General features: G+C 46.3%; 3 protein-coding genes across 3 annotated transcripts; 2 read left to right on the forward strand and 1 right to left on the reverse strand.

Annotated features, from left to right (window-relative positions):
• Window positions 1-1,364: 1,364 nt before the first annotated feature.
• LOC104637962 (putative E3 ubiquitin-protein ligase HERC4) lies at window positions 1,365-21,361 on the reverse strand. The gene is made up of 23 exons (XM_075751644.1): window positions 21,241-21,361; window positions 20,142-20,274; window positions 19,396-19,472; window positions 18,606-18,827; window positions 17,722-17,813; window positions 17,003-17,133; window positions 16,077-16,219; window positions 15,686-15,759; window positions 15,271-15,365; window positions 13,996-14,055; window positions 13,346-13,448; window positions 13,002-13,185; window positions 12,495-12,670; window positions 11,251-11,337; window positions 9,942-10,046; window positions 9,746-9,868; window positions 6,543-6,683; window positions 6,276-6,442; window positions 5,215-5,281; window positions 4,936-5,015; window positions 3,709-3,892; window positions 3,224-3,323; window positions 1,365-2,575 (listed from the first exon to the last, which is right to left on the reverse strand). Exons 1-23 carry the CDS (start codon window positions 21,272-21,274, stop codon window positions 2,361-2,363), a joined length of 2,793 nt encoding a protein of 930 aa, XP_075607759.1. The 5' UTR covers window positions 21,275-21,361; the 3' UTR covers window positions 1,365-2,360.
• PYURF (PIGY upstream open reading frame) lies at window positions 6,792-8,063 on the forward strand. Its single transcript, XM_075751651.1, has 2 exons — window positions 6,792-7,009; window positions 7,180-8,063. Exons 1-2 carry the CDS (start codon window positions 6,807-6,809, stop codon window positions 7,319-7,321), a joined length of 345 nt encoding a protein of 114 aa, XP_075607766.1. The 5' UTR covers window positions 6,792-6,806; the 3' UTR covers window positions 7,322-8,063.
• PIGY (phosphatidylinositol glycan anchor biosynthesis class Y) lies at window positions 7,357-7,587 on the forward strand. The gene has a single exon (XM_010305619.2). The coding sequence runs from the start codon at window positions 7,357-7,359 to the stop codon at window positions 7,585-7,587; it is 231 nt and encodes a 76-aa protein (XP_010303921.1).
• Window positions 21,362-24,104: the final 2,743 nt, after the last annotated feature.

Genomic DNA, 24,104 nt, shown 5'->3' on the forward strand with positions numbered 1-24,104 from the left:
GTGACGTTCAGATCAGACGAGCGGTCTAAAAACATTCCCGCCGCAGGTTCCATATGCTTTTGCTGCCTGCGTAAAGCCGTTTAAACTCACAGCTGTGCGCGAGGCTCACTCACGTCGTATTCCTCTGCATACTTTATAATAAGCGCTGCTTGAGAAAACGTAGACACAGCTTGGTGGTCAAGTTCATTCCAGAAAATGACAGAGGAACGCTCTACTCTGCTCCTTCTGAAGGTCTTTTTATTTTTTTTAAATATATATAAAAGCAGGGCTTATTTGAGGACAAATTAAAAATAGCCTTGAAAGTTACTCTGGGCTTTAATCTCCCATGTGACGTTGCATCATACCTGATGAGAAGGAAATTCCTTCAGGCTCTGAATAAACCTATTATCATTTAATCTCTAATGGGTTATTTTGAAATCCAAACAGAATACATCTTTTGTACACTTGCACAGCACAGAAGATCACTCTGGATTTCTGAGCCCTAACGCAGGCTTAGAAAAACATAAAAACAGGAGACAAGCAGCGCTGGTGAAGAGCAGCAGGCTAAGCTGCCACGACAGACAGCTGTGGGATGGGGACCTTCCGGCTCAACGGGGACAACAGCTTGGGCTTCTGCCAGTTCCCTCTTTCAGCAAAAATACACCCGCAGCAGGGTGGTGCTTTTCCCAGAGGATGCAAGCATCCCTGTGGTGTCCTGTCTGCCCCGGGTGGGCGAGGGGGCCGGGGGTTAGTTCTGCTCCCCTTGGCTGGCAGCTGGCATCCTCCGAGAGGCTAGCTCGGAGCCACTGCCATGCCACCCATCGCCACTGCCATGGCACCTGCTTTCCTGAACCGCCAAGCACCCTGGCGCTTGAGGTCAGTGCTTCAAGTTTTTCTTTACTGATTACTATACTGTAACTTAAAAGGAAACTTTCCTTTTCTTAATGTGCAACATTGCTTCTACTCAGCTGGAAATTCATAAATAATGTCTATGCCTTTTTAGGAAACATGTACTTTCCTAAAGAAAAAAAAAAATAGCCTAACAGCACTTGCAAAAAAGGTTTATATCATTTATTGGCATTTCAAAGAAGTGGCCTCCTTAGTCTGAGGGTGCGCATGTGATACCCAACACAAAGTCAAGACAGAACAGGAGGCAAAAACCACTGTCATCTTCTTGCTCTCAATTTTTACATTCATCTAAAGCATATTCTGCACCAAATGTGCAAGACCTTGACTTGTTCAGCCTACACAATGCATCTCTGAAACACACATCAGCCTCTGACTCCCCTGGTGAATGGCTTCCCCGCAGTGATGAGGACAGAAAACACAGATACGCTGTCACACACAGGCAGCTGCGTGACAAAGGAAGAACACAACTGCAGGTGTGGAAATTTAATCAATCACCATTTAATTCAACACAGTAAGTTTTCTTTACATATGTATGTCCACTGACACATTTGACACACTAAAGGGAAGAGGACTGCTGAAAAATCATGATTGTTGTCTGTCTCTCTATTTTTTACACAAAGCAAAATATACACAAAAATACACATCCTGCCTTTACATCCTGCCTGACGTTGTCAATGTCCTGCCAGTGCTATGCACTGTTTTGGCAGAGAGCTTCCAGCAGCCTGCAAGCTCCACGTCCGCAGGGTTCTGTAGACAGAGCCGTTCTGCAGGCCTAAAATTTTGTTTTATTTAATTGCCAAACATCTCCCAAGAAGATACAAAGAAACACAACAAATATCACAGTGTTATCACATTAAATAATAAAAAGTCCATTTAAATTTAAAAGTCCTTTACAAATACTGCTTTTGACAAAGTCTGGAAGTGATCAAATCATCTTCCTAAGAACTTCTCCCAGATAAGTCAAAGGCACAGACTGCTCCTTCAATTCACAGTTTGCAGGAACCCATCTCCTTAGCGTCAGTTGCTCCCCAAGAGAATCCTTAATTAACACAGATGAAAGCTTTGCCCTAGCCTCCTCTCGCAAAGATGACTGCCTAGCATACGCTGCCTGCATGTTTGGTAATGTACACATCCCAGAATCCCTGCTGCTGAAAGCTCACCAACTGAGCAAGACCAGCACAGTGCAGGCAGGATGCACAGATATGTAAATATACTTGGTTATCGGCTTGCTTCTTGGAAGCGTGTTAAATAGGATTCCTAACTTTATAATCTAACAATCAGGTACCTGGTCTAAGCTCATTTTTAGAATCAATATAAAATCTCAGTGAATACACCCACTCAAGGGTTGATAAAGTGCAGTAAAAATAAGGCAGGGTAGAAACCAGTAAATTGGAGTTATTAAGAGAAAAATATGACAAGTGAAACAAAGACTTGTTTTCTTATTTTTGCTGTAAAGTGCTCCTGACCAAGAGTTAGCAAACGCCAAAATTTTCATTATGCTCTATGGCACAGAGCAACATTTTCTTGAGTATTCTTTTACTGCTGTATCTGGGGAGGACCAAAACGTGACTGCAGGTATAGGCAGAAGGATAGAGCTCATCTGGATTTCCCACTTGAGGATCTGTGATATGAAATTTAAAATGTTCCAGTCCATAGCCAGGGATTCGATCAGATCCTGACAAAAATGCTGAAGGAAGAAGAAAAAGAAAACCAAAAAGTTAGCAAATTAAAAAAAAAAAAAAACCAAAACCAAGACAATGTTATCAGAAGATGAAAATCATGAAGGAAAATTAGAGTAAAATATGGATATTTCCATGAGCTAATTGTTTTGCTTTGTTGAATTTGTACCTGAGTATAATAAAGTCTCTTGCTGAGTCATAATAACTATAAGCCCTCTTTTACTTTTACTTATATAGACTTTGTGGATGAGAAAGGCCAGGTTAGGTTTGACCTTCTACATTTAAAAAGGCTGAGCTAGCTTCTGCGATCCTTTGAGCAAGCGAATCTGCTTATGTCAACACAGTCTGCTCACACAAGTTGAGGCCTCTGACCAAAAACTAATAACCACAAAAGTAAGGGATCAAGTAATTGGAAGGTTCAAGGCGGTCAGATGCACTCAGGCAAGCCTCAAGGGATGTGAGGAGGGTCAGAGCTGTGTCTGTGCAATTCTTTGTCTGACTTCTTTGTGGCTTTCACTAGAAAATGTGGCAGGGGAGTGGAGAACATGTCACAAAGCCATTTGGAACTATAGTATTTTTCATGTGCAAGCATCTAAAATGTGTGTTGTGAGGGAGAGAAAAGGGCTATGAAAACTTTAAAATGCCTAATATATTACCAAGAAAGCTTTTCTTTTTTTCTTCTGGCAGTTTGTGAAAAACAGTCCAAAAATTCCTGATAGTTTGATCTAACTTTTTATACTGTACGTACGTCACATTCTGTCAAAGAGATAAAAATACAACAGGTCAGTTAATCCTCACTATTTCTATTTTTATTTAAAGCAATAACAGTTTATCCGATAAATTTTATAATCCCATTCATAGCTATCCAAATCCTCTTAACCTCTGGAATCTGCTCGTTCATTTGTTTTTCAAAGATTCGTATGACAATCCTTGAGCTAAGACTTGATTTTTAGTCCCCTTTATTCTTATACCTGATGTAGATTAGAAACAGTCTCAAAACAACAACATAGATCGAAAAAGGAGAAAGTCCCTTGAGCTTCTGTTTTTCTGTTCATGACCTACACACTCAACAAAAGAACAGGTCAGAAGTAGTTTATGCTCAGCAGATATAGCAGAAGTACAACATGCTTGTATCCAATACCTTTTCCAGCAGATACCAGTCAAATTTTGTGTGTCCCTGGAGGACAGTCTGGAGCTCTACAGGGAGAAACATCTTCCACTTTCTAGCTGGGCAGCCTCTTAAAAACCCTTGCATAAAGTCCTCAAACGGCTTCCGTATCGATTCATTGAACACATAATTCACATACAAGTCAACAAATTCTTTCCTGCAAAGATATTTTGAATCAAAGCAGCAATGCAATAGGTGCTTTTTTAAAGGCAGAATTATAGAGAACTTTATTCCTTTATTCCGTATGACCTGCTCTACTGTAAAGACTCAGTCTTTAGTGAGAGCACTCATCACTGACAATTATTTATTCACTGAATAAGTGGAGGTGATCATCACAAATAAAAGATAATGTTGGCCAGCATGGACGCACTTTGATAATACCCCTTGTACTTCATGTGAACACTCCAATGAAATCCTGTCAGACACTTGACTATTAAGATGGAACCTAGCAGACCTAAAGGGTGTAAATTCAGCAAAACTCCCACTGAATGCCCAAGAATTACCCTGAAATCAAAATAAATATTTGCACAGCTGCTAATCAGTATAGTTTCACTCTTCTCTCTATTTGTGATGGGGATTTGTTTGGTGACATTGTACCTGTACAATCAACTCAATGTAAACATCATACTTCAAGCTTCCTGAACAGCCCTTTCATGCATTCCTATGGGTCCACAGATCATCTCCATAACTCAGGCCACAGAATTTCTCTCTGTCCCTGTGCTGAAGTTAATATCAACACAATACCTTATTGATAGATTGCTCCTTCTCTGTTATATACAAGATACAGTCCATATATGTAACGAAGCTGGAAACATTTTGCTCGTAAAAAAGAGCCTTAGAGAGGTGTACCTATAGCTGGATTTCCCAGACAAGTTGTCTGTATTTCCCTGAAAATATCGTCCAGGGCTATGTTATACATTTGTTAGGAATTTCCCTGATAAGGCCAGGCACCTCTGTATATGCAGATGCCAGGATGTCCAAGGATTCCCTTCTTATCCACAGCCTGCACAAACTGCTGGTGTCTGGCACATACGCAGCACGTACAGCAAGAACTGAAAGCATACAACGTATCGCACCAAGACCAATGGCACAATGCTGATGTTCAATATTTTTTAAGAGTACACAGGGATGGGTATAGATGTGGTATTTCACACACTCATAACAAGACAACAGGACAAGAAAAAGAAAAATAAAACCAACCTGTTATCCTTAGTGACAGGAATGTTGGCACCATTTTTTTTAAGTTCAGCAACAACCATGGAGCCTCCTTCTTCCATTATCTATGCAAATAAATGAGAACATTGGATGTTATATCTATATATGACAGATATGTATGTGCTCCATCTATCATTCTTTCTTTCTGCAGGGGGTGACGTAGCACTCTTACTAGTTTGAGTTTACAGACAAGTTGTGTCAATTTGCAGTGGGACATGCCGGAGTACATGCATGATGTGTCTGAATGGCACAATAATGTCTTACTGTGAAGTTCATGTCCAGGCTCTCAAGGTTATGATCACATTCTTCATCCAAAATTCCCTGAAGACTCCTTTCGAAAAACAAAGGAGAAAAGAGAGAATGAATGACCATTCAATGCACTTTCAAATTCCACTGAAAAACATCCCTTGACAAGTGGTATTTAAATGCATACATATACAGAACACCTATACTCACACAGAACCTTCATATATGGCCCTAAACTGATCTGTACACTTATGTCCCGCTGCTGCCATGAGCTGAGGGCAAATGTCTTCAATGTGAAGGCCTGTGGGGATAACTTTATACACCGTGGCAAGTGGACTTGGACCACAGCCTTGTTCTTCCAAATATCATCTAGTGAGGAATTAAGTGTGGACCAGCGCGATAATGTGGGAGAACTGTTTTGGGGTAAAGCACCTCTCAAAGCATTGCAGGCAACCTGACGTTTCACTCCACCACAACAGTTACTGGCTCATGGGAAAGGGTTCTCATTTTCTTGGCTGTTTATCACACCTGCATGAAGAGCCGGGCTTCAGGGACCTAGAAGCTTTATGTTGGTGGCAGCAGCACCTTCCTCTGCTATATCTGCCTGAAATCTCCCTTCCCAGCATGTGGAAGCCCTGCATGTAGGTTCTCAGATTTGGCACAACTGCAGCATATGGTAAGACTGTGCTTGTGCATAGCAGCATTGTGGAAAGTGATAATTAGTAACTCAGAGAAAAAAAACAACATTAGTAATTGGGTGCTTAGTTCTTCCAAGCCCAAACTACAGCTCAAAGTGTTTTCAACTATCTATTCACAGTGTGGACTTAAGCACAGGTGGAGCAGAAATCTGACCCCCTCTAAGCCATGGGGCTTGACGTTTTATTTTGGCGATACCAGCCCCTGTTCAAGAGCAACATCTGTGCCCCAGGCAAGGACCACCCAGGAAATCTGTGGCTTTTAGCAGCTCTGCAATGGCAAAAGTAGCTGCCATAGGTACCCCAAATCTGGCCTCGGAGACCTCCAAGAGCATCATCAAGCTGGGAGCCCCACCAAAAGCTCGGGCCGTGCCCGGCTCGTACCGGCCTATGACTGGCAACAGCTCCTCCAGGTCCTCCAGGGCAGGCGCCAGGCCCAGCAGCTTCTTGTAGAGAGCCCTGGGGAAGGGAAAGGGAGCCATGCACCTGTTATACAGGGCCATTCCGCACAGCGTCCCGATCCTGAAGAAGATGTCCTCACAGCTCGAAGCCTGGTTAAAAAAAAAGAAAATCCGTAAATCCGTGACCGCCTTTTCCCGGGGGCAAGCTCCTCACCTGCCCCGGGGTTGCTGTGGCGGGCCGGCCCCTTACCTGGCTGGGGAACCATGCCAGGCCGGAGGCGAAGCGGCGGAAGGCCCCGGTTCCGGGCTGGCAAAGAGTCCTGGCAGCGACGCTGAAGAGCTCCTGGGACAGCCCGCCGTGGTCCACTCCTGCCTCGCCCACGAACGACACCTGCGAGCCCCGAAACACCCATAGCACCAAGGGAAAGGGGGGGGGGCGGAACCCCTGTACGCGCACCGCGGCGCAGCCCGGGGCGGGTTGGCGAGCCCACAGGAAGCGGTACGGGGAGCGGCCATGCTGCGCGGCAGCGGGCGCGGAGTGACGGCCGTTCTGCGGCGGTGGGCGAGCGGCGGCGGGCAGGGGCAGGGGCAGGGGCAGGGGCAGGGCTCGGGCTCGGGCTCGGGCTCGGGCTCGGGCTCCAGCTCAGCGCGGCCGCAGCCGCTGGAGCCGTCGCTGCTGCGCTTCCTGGTGTGCCCGCTCTCCAAGCGGCCGCTGAGGTGAGGGGTGGGGGCCGGGGCTGGGGCGGGCCCTCCGCGGCGGGACAGCAGCTGTCGTGGCCCGCCCTTGGCCTGCTGCTGCCCTGAGTCGAGCGAGAGGGGCTGTCAAAGGGCAATCCCGGGTTACTCACTCCTTTTGTTTTTGTTTTTTTCCTGCCTTGCCTGGCCAGGTACGAAGAAGCTACCAACGAGCTCATTAACGAGGAGCTGGGCATTGCATACCCCATCATCGACGGCATCCCCAACATGATCCCGGAGGCTGCCAGGATGACTCGGAAGAATCCCCCAGCCGAGGGCTCGAAGCAGCCCTGAGGACCCACTAGCCACAGCACTGACCCGGGCCTCTGATGGCCGGAGGAGGCTTGCTCCCCTCCCTGCCCACACTGACTGTACTTGTTCCCCTCCTGTCCCTAGCAGGCTTGTTTTACTCAGCCAGCGTAGATGAAACCTTCCCACAGGGCTGCACCAGCACCAACAGCTTATGTTTCTACAGTCTCCTCCTTCCTGTTACAATACCCGTTTATGTATTCTTCCATTTGTGGACCTGGATGGGGATTAAGCTTTTTAGGCACAACTAGTGTGGTGCATTTGCTAACCCCTGGGCTTCTCTAAAGGAACACAGTTTATTTAATCTCATCAGGTATTGTACTTGATTTGAGAGAGTTCCCTTCTGGCACTAGTGACTGGTGCCATTTTCCTAGGAGTACCTGGAACTGTATGAAGTCCTCTGCAGCAGCCCGTTACTTAATTACTGCTAAGGCAGATAAAGAGGAGGAATAACAGGAAGCACTAATTCTTCTGGTGTATCCATTCAAGAGTGTTGTGCGTTTGTAGTGGCACTAATGAAAATGTAGGTGGTGATTGTTTTTACGAGGAAGAACTGTACTCTGACTGAAATAATTGGTCTTAAATAATAAGCAATGACAACATGCAACGATATGGATTTCTCTTTGAATTACGAGCTTTGTTTTGAACTGATGTGTGTATTGAAATGTGTTTGTCTCTCGCTGTCAGAAGAACATAAAATAAATTAGGCTGATGTTTAATAACAAAACTTGAATCAAATGAAGAAATTTACTTGGATGATATCCATGTCTGTATGTCCAGTAGCTACCTGCCTTTTTTCTTTTTTTTTTTTGGTAAAGAAAAAGATGAGGAAATGACAGCGCAGCAGAAAAGATGTACTTGTGCTTTGGGGGGGTTTGTTTGAGTGGCCTCCAGCATATTCCAGTGTCTGCTTAGGAGATTTGTGTCCTTGTAGTATTTGTTAAATGTGTCTGAGTGCCCAGGTTTGATAGCCAGGCTGGGTCATCTTCGTTAAAGAGGCATCTCCTGACAGGTTAGAGGAAAAATAACTCCAGCTCAGCCCAGGATTTGGTTGCCAAGTCGGCAGCTACAGGTGCTGTTTAAGTATGTAGAGTATTTTTCCCCTTAGCACCATCCTCTCAGTACAGAGGGAACAGAAGATACTTCTGCTAAATACTTCAACCTTTCCTGTTTTCTTTTACAGCAACACTAGAGAATGGAGTGACAGACCGCTATGAGGGTGTCAGGTGCAAAGAACTATGTTCTCAGTACTCTCTGACAAAATGTCTTTAGTGAACACAGCTATGAAGGGGACAGGTTAATGCTACGATAATCTGTCACAATTTTGTTCCTGGGTGGTTTATATCTGTAACACAGACACGTGAATGTCCTTTACCTGCTGAAAAATTCAGAAATGCAGCACCAAGTTGTAAATGCTGCAGACCTCAGTGTTTCTTGGTGGGATACTAGTAACGCAGTCAGACTGATGAGGCTGCTGCTGGACAGTACGGAGCACAAGCCTTACTGCCTCCATAAATAAATGCCTCTTTCAGCTGATGTAGTGAGGAAGGGGGAAGGAGAGCCATTGGGGATCCAGGTGGACAGGAACGAGAAGCTTTGGCCACTCTGGTTGGCAGGAAGGAACAAACTTGGAAAGAACCAGACCTGGGTGATAGGGCACCGAGGTCAGTATTTCCTGCTGTGCAGGTGTGATGCCAGACGTGTCAGTGACTGATAGGGCACGTGGTTCCTGAGCTGAGCTCTGCTCCCAGCAAGTGCCCTGTTCCCACGTCAGCCATCTAATGGCTTGGGCAGGGCAGGGCAGGGCAGGGCTAGCATTGCGATACCTGAAGAAAACAGCTGCCAGAACCTTTGGGTTTGTGTGGAAACCACAGGCTAAAGCCACATGGAAACAGCAGCATTACAATTGTTTTTTCATCCTCTTGCTGACGCTATCCTTCCTTTACCTTTGGGCAGCACCTCCACGAGAGAAATGGCTTTTGTGGCTATGTCACTTGCTGGCCTCTAAGGCTGGCTCCCCAGCCACCAGGTTTTTCATGTACAGCAAACTAGCCTAGAGTCTTTAAAGTCAATCTAGCCGTAATCATAATGGACCTTGCCAATTACCAGCTTCCTGAGGAATCCTATTACTTTATCTCAACGCATCTTCACAGTAAATAGCACTGCCACTTGCATTTGACTTATACTAACAAAGCTTGATGGCTACTTGGAATAAGAATGTAAAAATCTGCCCTCCAGATTTACTCTACTTTCCCCATGGAACATGTTTTATAATAATTTGATGAATTATTCTGTTACATTCTCAGTGAATACTGAAACCCTTCTACCAACATTTCAGTAACACTGAAAATCAAAGAACACCGCAGCAATATATTCAGAGCTAACAAATAATACAATTTGGTATCTTACCTTTAAGATCATCTTGAATTGCTTGGTTTGTGCGTTATTTAAATGGGTCCATATGTCTTGCAGAAGGCACTGTCTTTTGACCGGAAAAAGCCAGCATTCCTGGCCCGTCGGTATTAAGCTTGTCTGAAGATTGTAGTAACAGTGTGTTAGCAGTGTGTTTATCTCTTCTAAAATGTAAAAATTTGGTCACACTTACATCATTAAAGGAGCTGGACAGAAAGATGCATTCTTTGTAATGAACAGCGATCTTGTCTTGCATGTCAAAGATGCATGGATATTTGGTCAGCTTCCACAGGGCCATCTGAAATGACAAGGAAGAAAGATAAAGATGTGTTGATTTTTTCTCTTGCAAAATCAGAGTTCAGGGGCACACGTGCAGACTGAGCTGCCAGTCTGTACCCTGGCAAAGTCCCGTATCTCTGAAACGTGCCCTTGCTGTGTACATGGACACTACGTCAACAGAGGCACACTTTCTAAAAGCAGCTTCTAAACACTTCTGCGAGTGGGGAACCCTGACAGGGAGGCATCTGAGCTCTCTGTGCAGGCAGGCGCTCCTGTTATAGTACCCCAAGAATAAAACAGAGAGTGATTTTAATAGCATCTTCCATAATTCAGCTAAACCAAAACACATAGTAAAAATGTCCTGGATACCCAGGTTACGGTACATTGTTGTTAAAGACTGTTGGGTTTATTATCTTTAATACCAAAAGTAGATATTAGTATACAAAATAATCTAATTAAAAGTGTTACACCTCCAGTGTGGTAAGGCAGCAACTTCAGGTAATGTCGTATTTGGCTTTTGATTCTCTACTGTTTCTCAAACCGCCTCCTCCGCTCTGGTTAATTGATACTAAATTGGTACATTAGTGAATGAAAGCTTAGGAAAGAATTAGGTAGTTGCCCTGCGAATTCCAGCCAAGTTGCCAGAAAACTGCTTTTTTTTGCCCAAGGAAGCCTCTAGTATGCACATTTCCCATGTCATGCTTCTCCTGTGACACCAATTGCATTTGGTAGCTAATATTCATTCTTCCAAGTCATCAAGAAATTATTTCACAGATTATTTTTCATTACCACGGCTTTGCTTTTAAATGTAAGTAAATTGAAATGCTCAGTAGGGTTTCTAGATTAAAGTTTAACCAGACCTCACAATATTTCTGTTGATCATAATAAAATCCAGAGTAACAAGAAGTATAGCAACCATCCCTCGTGGTGCTATTTCACACCGATCACCGGTGCAAAACAAATAGAGCTGCTTGAGACGCTAGAGGACTGCTCCAACTCTCAGATCCAGGGGCCCATCTCAGGAAAGGCACTACTGTAGCTGCTAAAATACTGGGATGGTAAATGGTTTGCGTAATGTGGAACAGCTGGAGGACTAGGGAAAATGCATTGTCTTTGAGATGTACTGGGCTAGAGTCTAGAGTTGATTTCCATATATATCGACTCATTTAAATAAAACAGAGAAGAAAAAGTGTTTTGCACTGCTAGTAAGATTTTATACTTACTTTTTCATTAAACAATGTGACAATCTGTTTCACTTCAGGCACGTAGAAGTTGTTTGCTTGTACTCTGAAACCAGTTCTGGAGTTCACCTGCATTGATATACGCCATACGAAATCTGTCAGCGGATCTAGTGAGCTATGCATCTGTGTGGCAGGACAGGACTAAGGAGTAACAGGGTTCTACAGAAAGAGCCGCAACACCCTGGATGGAAGTGGAAGGATAGAAACACTACAAGTAGCACAGCACTCAGCAGTGAGAAGTCTCAGAAAGTTACGTATAAACTAGCAAGAAAGCAATTTTCATTTACAGTGAAGACCTCTGAACTGGACTCCATCAGGAAAAGTATGTTTCACTTTGAGTGTCTTTCATGTTGCAGGAGAATCTGAAGTTCCCTATTCATGTTCATACTTGTGGCCTGGCAAAGACACGATTTTTAGGGGGACAGCGAACATGTAAATCTCCAAATGATGTAACCACTTATGGAGGAGTAGGTCTGCCACGCTTTTGAGTTTTATCCAGTGGATAAATACAGATTCAAGAGTCTAAACTTTGAGGCCCAAATCTGCATTCTCAGCCAAAAGGATATTCAATTCTGAACAAAATTGAACTACTCTTTCTGATTCATACTAAGTGCATGCTTGAGCTCTTAACTCTCCTAAACTTTGAACATCTCAGCAGGAGAAAGGATGGTTGTCAGGAAGAATACAGTCATTGACCCCTTTCTTCCCTTTGTTCATATGCAGCTAAAGATGCTCTAATTCTATTGTCTCAGACACCTTCTCAGGTAACAGGCTCGTAAAGCATCACGCAGCGTTAGTGTGGCAGCCACGATGTGCCAGGCAGGTGGGTTGTCTTCTAAATGCTGTGAGGAGTTACTGGGGTGAGGGATCTCACTGGCAGGAAGGGGAACGGGCACGCTATGTAATGGACTGCACATCCTTAGCTCCGTACGCATCAGTGCAAGCACTCCTCACACCACTGAAAGCATCCCTCCCCCTGCCAGGGGCTATAAGATGCTTCAGTTCTTCATCTCTATAGAGGGTCGGCCAGGCACAACTCAAGAGCAGGATTCCTTCAAAGCTATGCTGGTGTAGAGCCAAAAGGATTCCTGAAGCAATGTCAAATGACAAGGCCCCGTGTTCCCTTGTAAGAAGGAAACCCAGAGAATTCAACAAGTTAAAAAGATTAAAATACTCTAACTTGTACTGATGTGTCCTATCTAATCAGGATCCAAACACTTTCTCACCTGGTAAAGAATCTGCAGTATTTCCAGAGTCACTGTTTCATCTGGGTGCAGGTTGAAGGTTCTTTGCCAATCTCTGACTTTCATGATAAATTGAAGCAGGTTTTTCTGGGAAACCCTCTGATATAGAATGACCAGCTGCTTGAAAAAGTATGTTTCTAGATTTGACCACAGGCACTCTGTAAAGAAAACAGCTAGTGAAGTATCTGTCACAGGTAACATGCAAATAACTGCAATTTGTGGATAAAGTCGCATTTTCTCCTTTTATCAAATGAACTAAACAACAACAACAAAGAGCTTAATTTTGCACTACAAAATTTAGTAAACCTCAGACTGAGACGATTTTTTTTCTTGTGTCTTGCTGTGTAGTCCCTATGTTTCTACTCCTACCAAAAGCCTTTGTTCCAGGCCGAACGTTGGAAGAAATTACATCAGCGATACTAACCCTTGCTCTGCAGCCGAAAATGCCAAGCATTTAAATCATTCAGTTCTATCATCATAAAGCCCTACCAAGAGTTTGCAGGTCCTGTGGCTTGAGTTTCATGATGGCTTGTGCTAGCAGCCCGAGAGAACGGTAAGAGCTGTCATCCTCTCCCTGCAGAAGGAAAGGCAAGATCAAGTAGACTCTGAAATTTTCAGGTGAGATGGGAGAGGAAGACAATGATGGCAATAACTTCTCAATCTCCTTTTGCACCTTCAGAGGGAAAAAAAAAAATAAAAGAAGGGTAAAAATGCAATCATGTTTTGCCAAAATCAGCTGTGAATTAGGTTGGCACGGAAACTCCCAAGTTTCATGCACAAATCCAGACCTCCGCAGTATCTGTGTAGTGAGAATCTTTATATCAAATCCTTACCTCCTGGAAGACTCTTGGCTTCTTGCTGATCATCACATAAAAACGTTGCACTTCTGACATGTCCACACCCGAGACTTCTCTGGAAGTTTTGAAATGTTTGTCTCTGTCACAAAGGAAAAAAAGAACACCAAATGATGTGAGAAGCTGGGTTTTATTACTGACTGAATAGTGAAGCATCCTAACGTCAGAAGATACTTGGAAAGTTCAGCCCTGACTCCAGAGGGTATAATTTCATCTGATCTAAGAAGATATTCTCACTGTGCTATGACCTGATTAATATTCTGTCCTTCCTGTCTTGTGCAGCTGTGCACTGTTAATGGTAGGTTTCCTGTATTTCACTCTAAAACGACTTGCACTTCAGTGCTAGGAGGAGCTATTATGGATCCTTTGGGAGCTGGAACATTGCCTAAAGAGATTATCATCACCTGTCAAATGTCGCTATGAGGTCATCTGCTAGAATGTGAGCTTCTATAGCAAATTTCAATAGGGTTGGGGGAATAAAAAACTTAATTTTAGCTTGGGCTTTGAAAAATACAGACTTCTTGCAAATTCAGATATGACTAATCTCTCCATACATGGGCTAAAATAACACTTTCTGGTCAGTTTACATGCAGCAAAAATATTCTGTTACACCTAAGTCAGCACACTACCTTTTCTCCAGGAAGCTTCCATTGATGCAAGCCTCAGATGAAAAGATCAGTCCGATACTCCTGATAGTAAAAACGAAACCAAAGTCACTTCTTTCAACATGAGCAGCAGCTTCAGGTTTTTCAATATGAAGGAACAAAAACTGTGTGTACAAGCGTGTCTGCACCCGACCACATAAAACTTTTCTTAGCACTGCTTCACTGAGAGCGTTGCAGAAGACGTTCTATTCAAGGAGTTAGCAGTCTTTGGCAAGCCACCTCTGCTCTCCTGGGCTTGGTGAGGGAACCTGCTCAAGCGCCCCACACCAGCCTGTGCTGCCTGCTGGCGGGTGTTATGATAGAGATATCTTCTCCAGACAGGTTGGGACATTCTCTGGTTTTGTTTGGTATGCAAAATAAAAGGCACTGTGGCATGGGACAGAGGAGGAACCCCTCCACGAGTGGGATCTTTGTAGCACGCTGAGGGAAAAGGTTATCCATCAGGGTACCCATTTGCTGCTGCGCAAAAGCTAGGTTCCCAGTGTCTGAAGGGACGTTCGAGTTACTACCTGTATTCCTGCCTCTGTTCTTATGAAAGAGCTATTTTATGAAGCAGTTTGCTGCCGAGTCCTTCCTATTGAGATTTGGAAAGAATCCTCTCTCTCTCTCTCACCCTCTCAACAACCACTTTCCATATGATCCAAACCGTACTAAAAGTGGTCAGGGAAACATTTAGATCCAAATTAGCCAAGATTTTTAAATGCTCAAAGGAGTCAGACTTGCCCAAAGAAAATAACCTCCCACATAAGATCTGAAAAAAGACTATGTAATCATAATTCTCAGCCATAAGTGTAAGGCTTCCCACAGTAGTACATACTTACTGCTTTTCAAAATGGGTAACTAAAGAAGGGATCACTAATTTTTAAACGCTGACACACACAAAACATTCCAGTTTGGGTACTCTGGATTACAACTTTTGCACAAAGCCTTGGTCTGCAGACCGAATCTTTCACTGATTTAACTCATTGGCTCTTCATCAACTTAACAAGCATTCTGCGCAAGAAGAGGAGGACAGGCCTCCGAAGCCAGGTAATGTGTCTGCTCTGTTCCTACAAAAGCATTATCGACGGGCTGTTGCTTATCAACATCTATTTATTCCTGGGCAAAAACTAAGTGGTACAAAATTCTGTCTCATCTAAATTCTCAAACATCAGTTCCTACAACAGTCTCCAGAGAATAATCATTTTTAGAGAAAATCACGTGTCAGGGGAAAAAGAACTCATCAGGTTTCTGACTTACTTTTTCACACTCTTCCAGTGTTGCGAACTGCAATCAGAAATCCACGCACCCATGTCTTCATGCTTCAGAGTGGCAATTCCATTCACATAGGAATTCTGTGTGAAACACATGAAAATATTGGCAAGATTACAGGTCTAGCAGATGGGATTCTTTTTTTTTTTTTTCAAGCCAAACATTACAAGAAGATTTCAGCCTAAGTATGAACAAATTAATGGTCGTCCAGCATGACCCAGATGCATTAACCATAGAACAGATATATAACTGCAATACAAGTTAGTTTCTGGGTAAGCATGGCAAGAACTGCAAGAGACATATATGAACTTGGAGCACTAAAAGCAGGATGGAAAATCCAAATGTTTCCAGCAGTAACGTGAACAATGGTAAAATTAGAAGCTGTGATCAAATACGCACATACCTTTTTCCTGCGAAGGACAATACTTTGGTTTCCTTGTGCAATAATTCCAGTCACCTTTTGTGACTTTTTCTTTGCTGTGAAAGAATAAAAAGTTTTTCAAAGGAACATTTGAAGAGACAGTCATTATCTTCAGAGAGTTCAGTGCACAGATGTGGAACAGTAAAAAAACTCTCAGATAGTAGCTGTCTGTCTAAAAGTTGATTCTATGTGGCCATTACCCATGATGATAAGTCAAGCAGCAAATGGAATTATCCATTGCTAGAATCTTTTGGGATGACCAAGCAAGCATGAGACATAACATTAGCCTCTCAGTGTAAAAATGAAATCAAGAAAGCAAACATCTCCCTGGAAGAAATAAATACAGATTGTACACATCTGCAGTGGTCATTACCCCAATAGGATTTTCCAGTATTCACTGGTGAATCGATGGGAAGTGGTATCAACTGATTAGGCTTTCTCTTGTCTCCCAGCTGTCTTTCTTCACCAAACGAATAGGCTTTGTCCAAGGAGGGGACATAGACCAGGGTGTGCTGACTGTTCAGAAAAAGAAAACTGGTCATAATAAGCCAATACCACTGAGCTAGTCAGAATAAAATTTACAGATATGTTTTCAGAGTGGATAGCTGAGGCTTGTCTTTAAGTCCCGATAGACCAGCTAGAGCATCCCTTTAACCAAAGTCTTAGGACTTTTCCTTACATAAATGTTCAGCAATAAAGAAACATATGGACTCAAATTTCCTATGCTATCCTCTAATGTTTGTGATTTACCCTGGTTCCACATACCAAAATAAAGTGTTATGCCCTGCGAGCTTCACGCCCTTCCATTTTTAAAAGCACAACTTCTATGCTGCTGAGCCTGATACAAAGCTCGGGAAAGTCAACGGGAGACGTTTTCTGGCCCAATTCCAGAAAGGCAGAATGAAAGTGGATAATTATCACTGCTCTCTGGTTCTTTCTAAGGACCCACCAGTTTGTCAAAGTGAACAGAAATTCAGTGACTTTCCCGACAAAGGCCTTTGATGGTCTTTTGCCCTTTGGAACCAAGTACCCCCTTTGTTTCTTAAAAGAGAAAAAACCCAAGGGCTTCTGGTGGTTTTTTGCAGCCTTCTTCCTCTGCTCACCATGGGCTGAGGGTTCTGCTTTCACAGGGGCTGTGGCAGGAGGGTGGCTTACACATGAAGAGTGGAAGATATTCTGACAGTGCTGACCTACTGGGATACAGGGACTTGAACATCTTGGTGACTCCCCTCCCTACCATTCTTCAGCGATTCCCCTAAGACCTCGACCTTAGAAACCATGTTATTGGTACTTTCCCACCTGCCGCAGGCAATCTGTGAAACTCTTGCTCCCCACAGCTCGGCCACCACGCGAGGTGTGAGTTCATTCCGGGTGGAGTTGTGACCGAGCTGGCCAGCCCCTCCTGCTCCAAAGGTGCACACCAACCCCTCCTTGAAGATGAAGAAGCAAACAACAGGATCACTGCATTATTAATGGCATTCAAATGGGCACCATCGAGCGTGAGAGCCAGCAAGACACAGTATGTTATATGGGACTTGACTTAAAACATCCCTGATTCAAACACAGGTAGAGTTCACTTCACATCAAGCCCAATCTTACCTTATCTAAAGTCCAAATCATTTAATTCCCAAGAAAAGCAATTTCACTCCTGAAAATAATTCTCTGCTGCTTAAGATTTTTACTTGTATGAGTAAACCCTAGTGAATTAGCTATTGTTCACATTTTCTGAAGTCCCCAGTATGCTACAAATAAGATATTTTTTTTTTCCAAAAGTATTGGGAGTTGAACTGCACTTCTTTACCCCAGGATTCCATCCCCCTGCAAAAGTTTGCATGCAGGTGACCGAAATCTGAGCAAAGGCCAATTTTCCCACTAGCTTAGCTAGCATCCCTTGGGGATTGTCCTCAGACTTGGTTGGAGCAGGCATTGCCATCCCAATTTCTCTGTGTTGGCTTTTGGCAGTGTATCTTTTCTCGCAGGGTGAGGTCTCAGATGCTGATTTTCCATTTCAGACTCACCTTGGAGAGAACTGCAGTATGATCTGCCCCACATGAGATAAATACAGCCTTCCAGTGCTCTAATGCTCCTACGTACGATGGGCAGTCCCTGTCTGGAAAGAAGATAGCATGACTAAAGTGAAAGAGTACCGGTGGGGTCTCACACAAAGAAAGATTTAGAAAACAGTTTATTAGGACTTTTCAGTCCTCTCTTACAGCAATTCATGTATTTACAACTTGGACTTGAGTTATTTTCTGCCCTCCACGACAACATGGTCTTTCTCACAATGTTCTGTCTTTTTCATAGCATTCTCTTTTGATTTACATTTGATCTGAAACAAAATGCAGCACTTACACATCTGCTTGGCAAAAGGTACCTGGCTTCAAAATATCTGACTCTCAGGGATGTGGACTCATTCAGATCCCACTGAGTTCAGGTTCCGCCTGGCTAGGGCAACTCTGCTCTAGCTTCTAGGTTTGAAGGCAATGGTTGATTTTAATTCTTCTCTCACCTTGTGTTCACAGAGAATTAAAGAAAGCAAAGAGGTATAAAGTGAATTTCCTTCGTGCAAGACTGCCTGGAGAGAGAATGGGAGTGGGAAGAGACCTCTGAGACATATGGTTTGATGAGCCCCCACTCTCCAGTTGGCCACAGAAAATTATTAGAAGTTCTCTGAAGAAACACAACCCCTAAATCCCTCGTCCCTGCATGCTTTTCCTGGTCAGGATACAACAGTGAAGAATCAAAGAACTTATCCAGATACACATTCTTCAAAAGACTTTACCGTCCACTGCTGCTCCAAAGGAGCCTGACAGTCCGGAGCCACTCCTGTGTCTGCAGTAAGCTCACTGACCAGGAAAATACCTTCCTCCTGCTTTACTCTCAAACTGCCTCCCTTCCTTACCTTCTGTGTCTCCGAGTCCCAGCTGTCCAAAATCATTCTTTCCCCAGGAGTACACAGCTCCAGAGAGTGACACGACAGCGCTGTGAGCTCCTCCAGCAGCAATCTGAGCGAGTGAGAGGCCCTTTAGTCTTTCCACCAGCTGTGGTTGGGGGATGAGCGTGGTTTGGCTCCCCACTCCAAGCTGTCCGTGGGCATTCTGGCCCCAGGTGAAGAGCTGACCTCCTTCACACACAGAACAAAAGAACAACAACTCAGCCTCAACACTTCCCTTGAGTCTTTGCACTATGGAAGCAGGAGCAAAAATCAGTGCTGTTTCCAGAAAAATAGCTCCGAGGTGAGATCATCATCTGCAGCCAAATCTCCCTGTTTGCTTCTGACCCCTTCAGGGCAGTTCCATGCTGCCCGTGTGACTCAGCACAAGAGGAATAAAGGCAGGGTGTTTTCCCTCTAAAGCCATACTTGCAAGAAGTTCCCAACCAGAGAGGTGGTCCAATTTAAGAATGAGGAGGTCTAGTGACCGCAGAGCGCGGCGGCCACGTCTGCTCTCCACAACACACCTCTGCGGAGGGGTCGTGCTAAGGAACTGGGGAGAGACAGAGCTGCAGGTCCCTGGGTGCTGGGAGGAAAGGGCAGTGCTGACAGTCAGGGCACTTTGTGTGCCCTACCCATCGCTCATGACTCTTTAATGATGTCACCAACTACTGGAAAGAGTTCAAACACTCCCTTCAAAGAGCAAGCCTGCCATAATGTGACTCCCGTTCGGAGGAGAAATGTACGTGAAAGAGGCTACCTCTGGACAGCGCCATGGCGTGCTGGTCCCCACATGCTATTTGAACAATGTCTTGGTTTCCTAGTTCTTTCACCACCCTACAAAAATAAGGAAAAAAGAAATACCAAATCAAAATAGATAGATGCTGTGCCATGAGACAAAGTAAAGGAAGAAGATCCTCTGCTCAACAAGTCCTAGAACATTTAGCAGGAATTATGTGGAAAAATATACATCACCTGCAAGTTGATTCGTCCTGCTCTTATGCTAGCCCTGCTGCAGCTGGGCCAACTGATTTGATTGTGGTTTGCACCAAGAGAAGCTGGAAGAGAATGGGGCTCAGCCCTGGGCAAGTTAACAGAAAATCCCACAGCAGACTGCTATGCCATTTTTAGGTGATGTTTACCCTCACAGCTTAATCAGAAGGTGGCAAGGTTCAGATGTGCTTGGGTCTTTCACCCACAGCCGCGTGTAGTTTGCAAGTCATTTGCCTTACTTTGGTATATGCTACCGATCCTTACTAAGCTTGAGAGAAACCTGTCTGATGTGCGCCTCAGACAGCTCAGATCTTGGTATTATCCCCAAAATCAGTGCACTTCTTGCTGGGTTAAAAAAGGAGATAAAGTTTTGGGTACTAAGAATGAAATGTGTTCTAGTTCCCTCTCTACAACAGGAACACGCCTCAGTCTCTTGAATGTTACCTTCAGGAAAAGCGCGTGGCATTTTCTGACCATTACCATTCATACCTCCATCCTGTGAAAGCCTCTTACCTTGTCGTAGAGCAGTCAGCTGAAGCTGTAGCCCAGTGTTCAGAAAGCTTCCCATCAGGGGAGAGAACGAGCGTATGTGTTGCATCGTGGTTTGAACACTGCACCTTCTCATGCCTCTGTGCCTGTGTGTGCTCTGCAGAACAGAGACAGGCACAACGGTCACGCTAAGGCAGCGGGCATCTTAACCATCTCAGCCCCCTCCCCAAGATTCTGTGTGCTACTGCTTTCACCAAGAGCTTCTGCTCCTCAGGACGAAGTGAGACAAGTATGTATGACTTATTTTCTCAGGCCCCTTGGGGTTTCAGTGTCCTGCTCACTGCTGGGTCTCATGCTAGACAAGTCTTCTGGCTATCACTAAAAGACATTTCTCCATCTCTCACATCTTGGCAGCCACCAGCTGCCAAGACAGTCAGCAAAACGTCAGCAGAAGCACACTCCGTTACTCTTGCACAGCTGTGGAGAGTGTCCCAGGGAGAAAAGGCACTTCCTGAGGTATCTGACCACCCCAGATTGGTCACACCCTTGGGGATGGGATACCTTGAAGTCAGATGTTTTGCAAGACACCGGAGAAACAATGACGGAAAACTCACACATTGCCTATTTACAGCAGAAGGAAATCCCTTCTTGTCTGCAGCTGAGGGGCTGCAGGTGCTTTCCTGACCCTGAGGCACCTACTTGCGTGCGGCCCTACTGCAGCACGAGTGTCCTGAGAGCCAGGACACACAGGCGTCAAAGGTGGCCATCAGCAAAGCCTTCCCCGATTTACCTAACACCTGCGAGGACTCACTGCCCACCCTTCTCACAGCTCGCCAGTTTCATCGCAACACGTAACCAGAGAGGACAATTCACGTCTATTCCCGGGCACGGCCTCTCCCCTTGCAGCCCCCCCCCCCCCAGCCCCGCGATTCCTGCGCACCTCTAAGCCCCTCACGCAGCGGCTGGCTCTCCCTGAGAGGCAGCACGGCAGATTATTGCAACTTCAGCGGTTTCATCTCCACGGACCCGTCCTCGCCCACGCACGGACCCGTCCCGGAGGGTGTTAGGCTCCCACCCCCGGCAGGGCGCTAGCCGTCCCCGCCGCCCTCCCGACCGTCGGTACCTCCCGCGCCCCGCCGCCGCCGTCCCGCCGCCATCCTCCACTCGCCGGCCGCCCGACAGCTCGGCAGCGCCGGGGGCAGAGCCGGGAACGTCCCGCCCCGGCGGGGAAACGGAAACCGAAACTCGGTGAGTGCCGCGGCAGGGCCGGTCCCCGGGATCCCCGGCAGCTGGCGAACCCTGCCCCCGGCGCTGGAAACGTGTGAGCCGCCGGCTGCGGTGAGCGCCCGGCTCCCCTCGGCCTGCGGGAGGCGGCTGCTGCTCGGGGCGGGAGACGAGGGGAAACCAGAACGGGGGAGCAGGATGCCGGGGTTTTCCGTGTGGAAAAGGCACCCGTTTGACTTCATTATTCACCTCGGAGAGTGACCCGCTCCTGTCCATCCTGTATAGTTTTCTATAAGCTGAGACCTACTCTGCCACTCCCGGTATCCTAAGTAAGAGCCCGCACAAATTCAGAGGGGCTACTTGGTTCGGTGAAGTCAAGCACCCCGGTTTAGAAATACATCCACATCCAAGAGCCGTCTGCTGCCATTCTCACATAGTCTCTTATCGTCTGCTAAATCTCCTGCTGCCTTCCAAGACCCCGAAAGCTTACCCCCCACGAAAGGCCACCCAGCCTGCCCCACCTCCCACGCTTTCTCACTGGAGTGATGCATGCGTCAGGACTGTCTTGATGATGAAATAAGGGATACCCATGTGAATGATGACATGCATCAAAACACATAAGAGCATTTTCATTATATTCCTAATAGCTCCCACTGATGAATTAAATTCAATCTGCTTAAGAAAATTTTATGCTGCTGAATACTAAGCACAGATTTTGGTGGAGCATTCTACAATTGTCCCCATTCACAGCACGAAGCTGCAGATTTATACTGGTATTCACTGAAACACAGTGGAAAATTCGTTACTGAGACACCAGAAGCATTTAATGTAATATATTTGAATGGAGCAGCCTGTGGCACACACAAAGACACACAGAGGCCCCTGGGGTGCAGAAAAAAGGACGTGGAGGAGACGCGGGAGCAAAGGTGAATTTGGGGCATACAGTAATTGACTTCTCCCCAGGGAGCAGCAACCCGGCCTGTCTTTCCCTGCCACTTCCCTCCTCCACACACTGTGGGCACCTTATCTCCTTCCATGTACGTAGGAAGGTCTTGAAATCGAGAAATACCCAGCCAGAGCTGGGAGGCCAAAGCATGAGCTATGAAGGGACACTAGAGGTCCTTCTGCACCAAAGTATGAACTAACGCCTCTTCCTTGGGAGGAAAAACTGCTCCAAAGCAGAGACAACTTGCCCCGTTTGGCACAGAAATTAAGAGATTCGAGGGGAGGAAAGGAAACGTGTTATTGTCCTTCTTCCTTTCAAAGCTACATTTTTCCTCCTGCCAAGTGGACTGCTGACAGTGACTTCATGTCAGAAAGGCTGGCTCTGGTAAGCTATAGCAGGTTGATTAAACACCCTGCGGTTCTCTGCCCAAGAGGTATCAGGGCTCCTCATAGTCTGACCAAAAGGAATCTGGGGGGCGGTGAGGAAGACACCTGCCAACTGGCAGGAGACAGAAGAAAGAGGTGAACAGTGGAAAATTTTTTTCATAGCTTAAACAGGGTTTGACAGCCATGTCCGTCCATACTTTGGCCGTTTCACCCCTTTTCATCACTTCTGTAGTGACTTACCCACACAAAAACCCAAACCACAACACAAAACCCCCATGTGTCAAACACCTTGAGTTTGGCGTAGTGCTTGCTTACGAGGGCAGCCCTTCTCTCAGGACAACAGCACAGCGCGCTTCCAGGGTGAGGGGAATGGAGAAAGCCAAAGAAATGTATGCGGACGCCATGATGTCCCAGGAGGAATGTCCCATGGTGGTCCCCAGGGAGCCGAGGAAGCGTGCGGCAGAAGCTCATTCCCACAATGCCGGCAGCTGAACGGGCATGAGCAGGTCAATCTCTCCAGAGCAGATTTGAGAGCGTGGGGAACTTGCAGCCCCTCCTGGCCGGCCTGACTCACGGTACCCAGCTGCTCTACATGGGAAGGGACACGGCGACCCCAGGGCCACCCAGCAAGGGTCGACTGCTGGCAACGTGTCCTGGGCAGTGCCACATCCCCGTTTCACAGCGAGGGACACCGACTACCTTCATCCTTCCCCACCCCAGAGTGCCAAAGCAGCGCCCACTGTGCGGGCCCCAGCAGTACCAGGGCTGAGCATCGCCTCGGCCTGGACTGCCCCGCAGGAGATGAAACTGCTGCAGGTGCAGTGTGCCAGGCCCAAGGGGAGGGAACGAGCACAAGGGCAGAAAAGAGCACTCTGGGCCACCCCACCGCCCCACTGCCCTCCACCCGAGGGGTTTAACAGCACCATAATGCTTTGGGGTGCTCCACTTTCTGGGCACTGTCCCGACAGACCCAAGCAGCATCGCCCAGCACTGCCCAAAGAATATTTCCAGTTTCTGCTGATGGCAGCTGCCCTCAGCCCCTCGGGGACCCCTCAGGAGCCATCCCGGGGCAGATGCCACAAGCCAAAGTGAAAGAAGGCAGCGGGCAACAACTCTGTCCCAAGTATGTACAACAGAAACCTGACGGCTCTCCTTTTCTCTCTCGTCCCCACTCACGCAGGAAACTGACTGGGGCCTCTGCAGCCCCCCGCAGCTGATGGCCGTGAGCTGAGCACGGGCGGGCGGCAAGAAGAGGGGACCGACGCGATGCCAGAGCCGGGGGACAGCCGGGACAGCGTACGAAGGGCCCAAGGCCGGCGGTGGGGGGGCGGCGGCCGCGGGAGGGCGGCGGCGCCCCGCCGCCGTAGCGGGGGCCGTGACCGTGACCGTGGCCGGGGCCGGGCCGGCGCCGTCGGGGAGGGGTTTCCCCCG

The sequence above is a fragment of the Balearica regulorum genome, chromosome 4 (genome assembly GCF_011004875.1).
Source record: "Balearica regulorum gibbericeps isolate bBalReg1 chromosome 4, bBalReg1.pri, whole genome shotgun sequence".
Taxonomy (NCBI): domain Eukaryota; kingdom Metazoa; phylum Chordata; class Aves; order Gruiformes; family Gruidae; genus Balearica; species Balearica regulorum.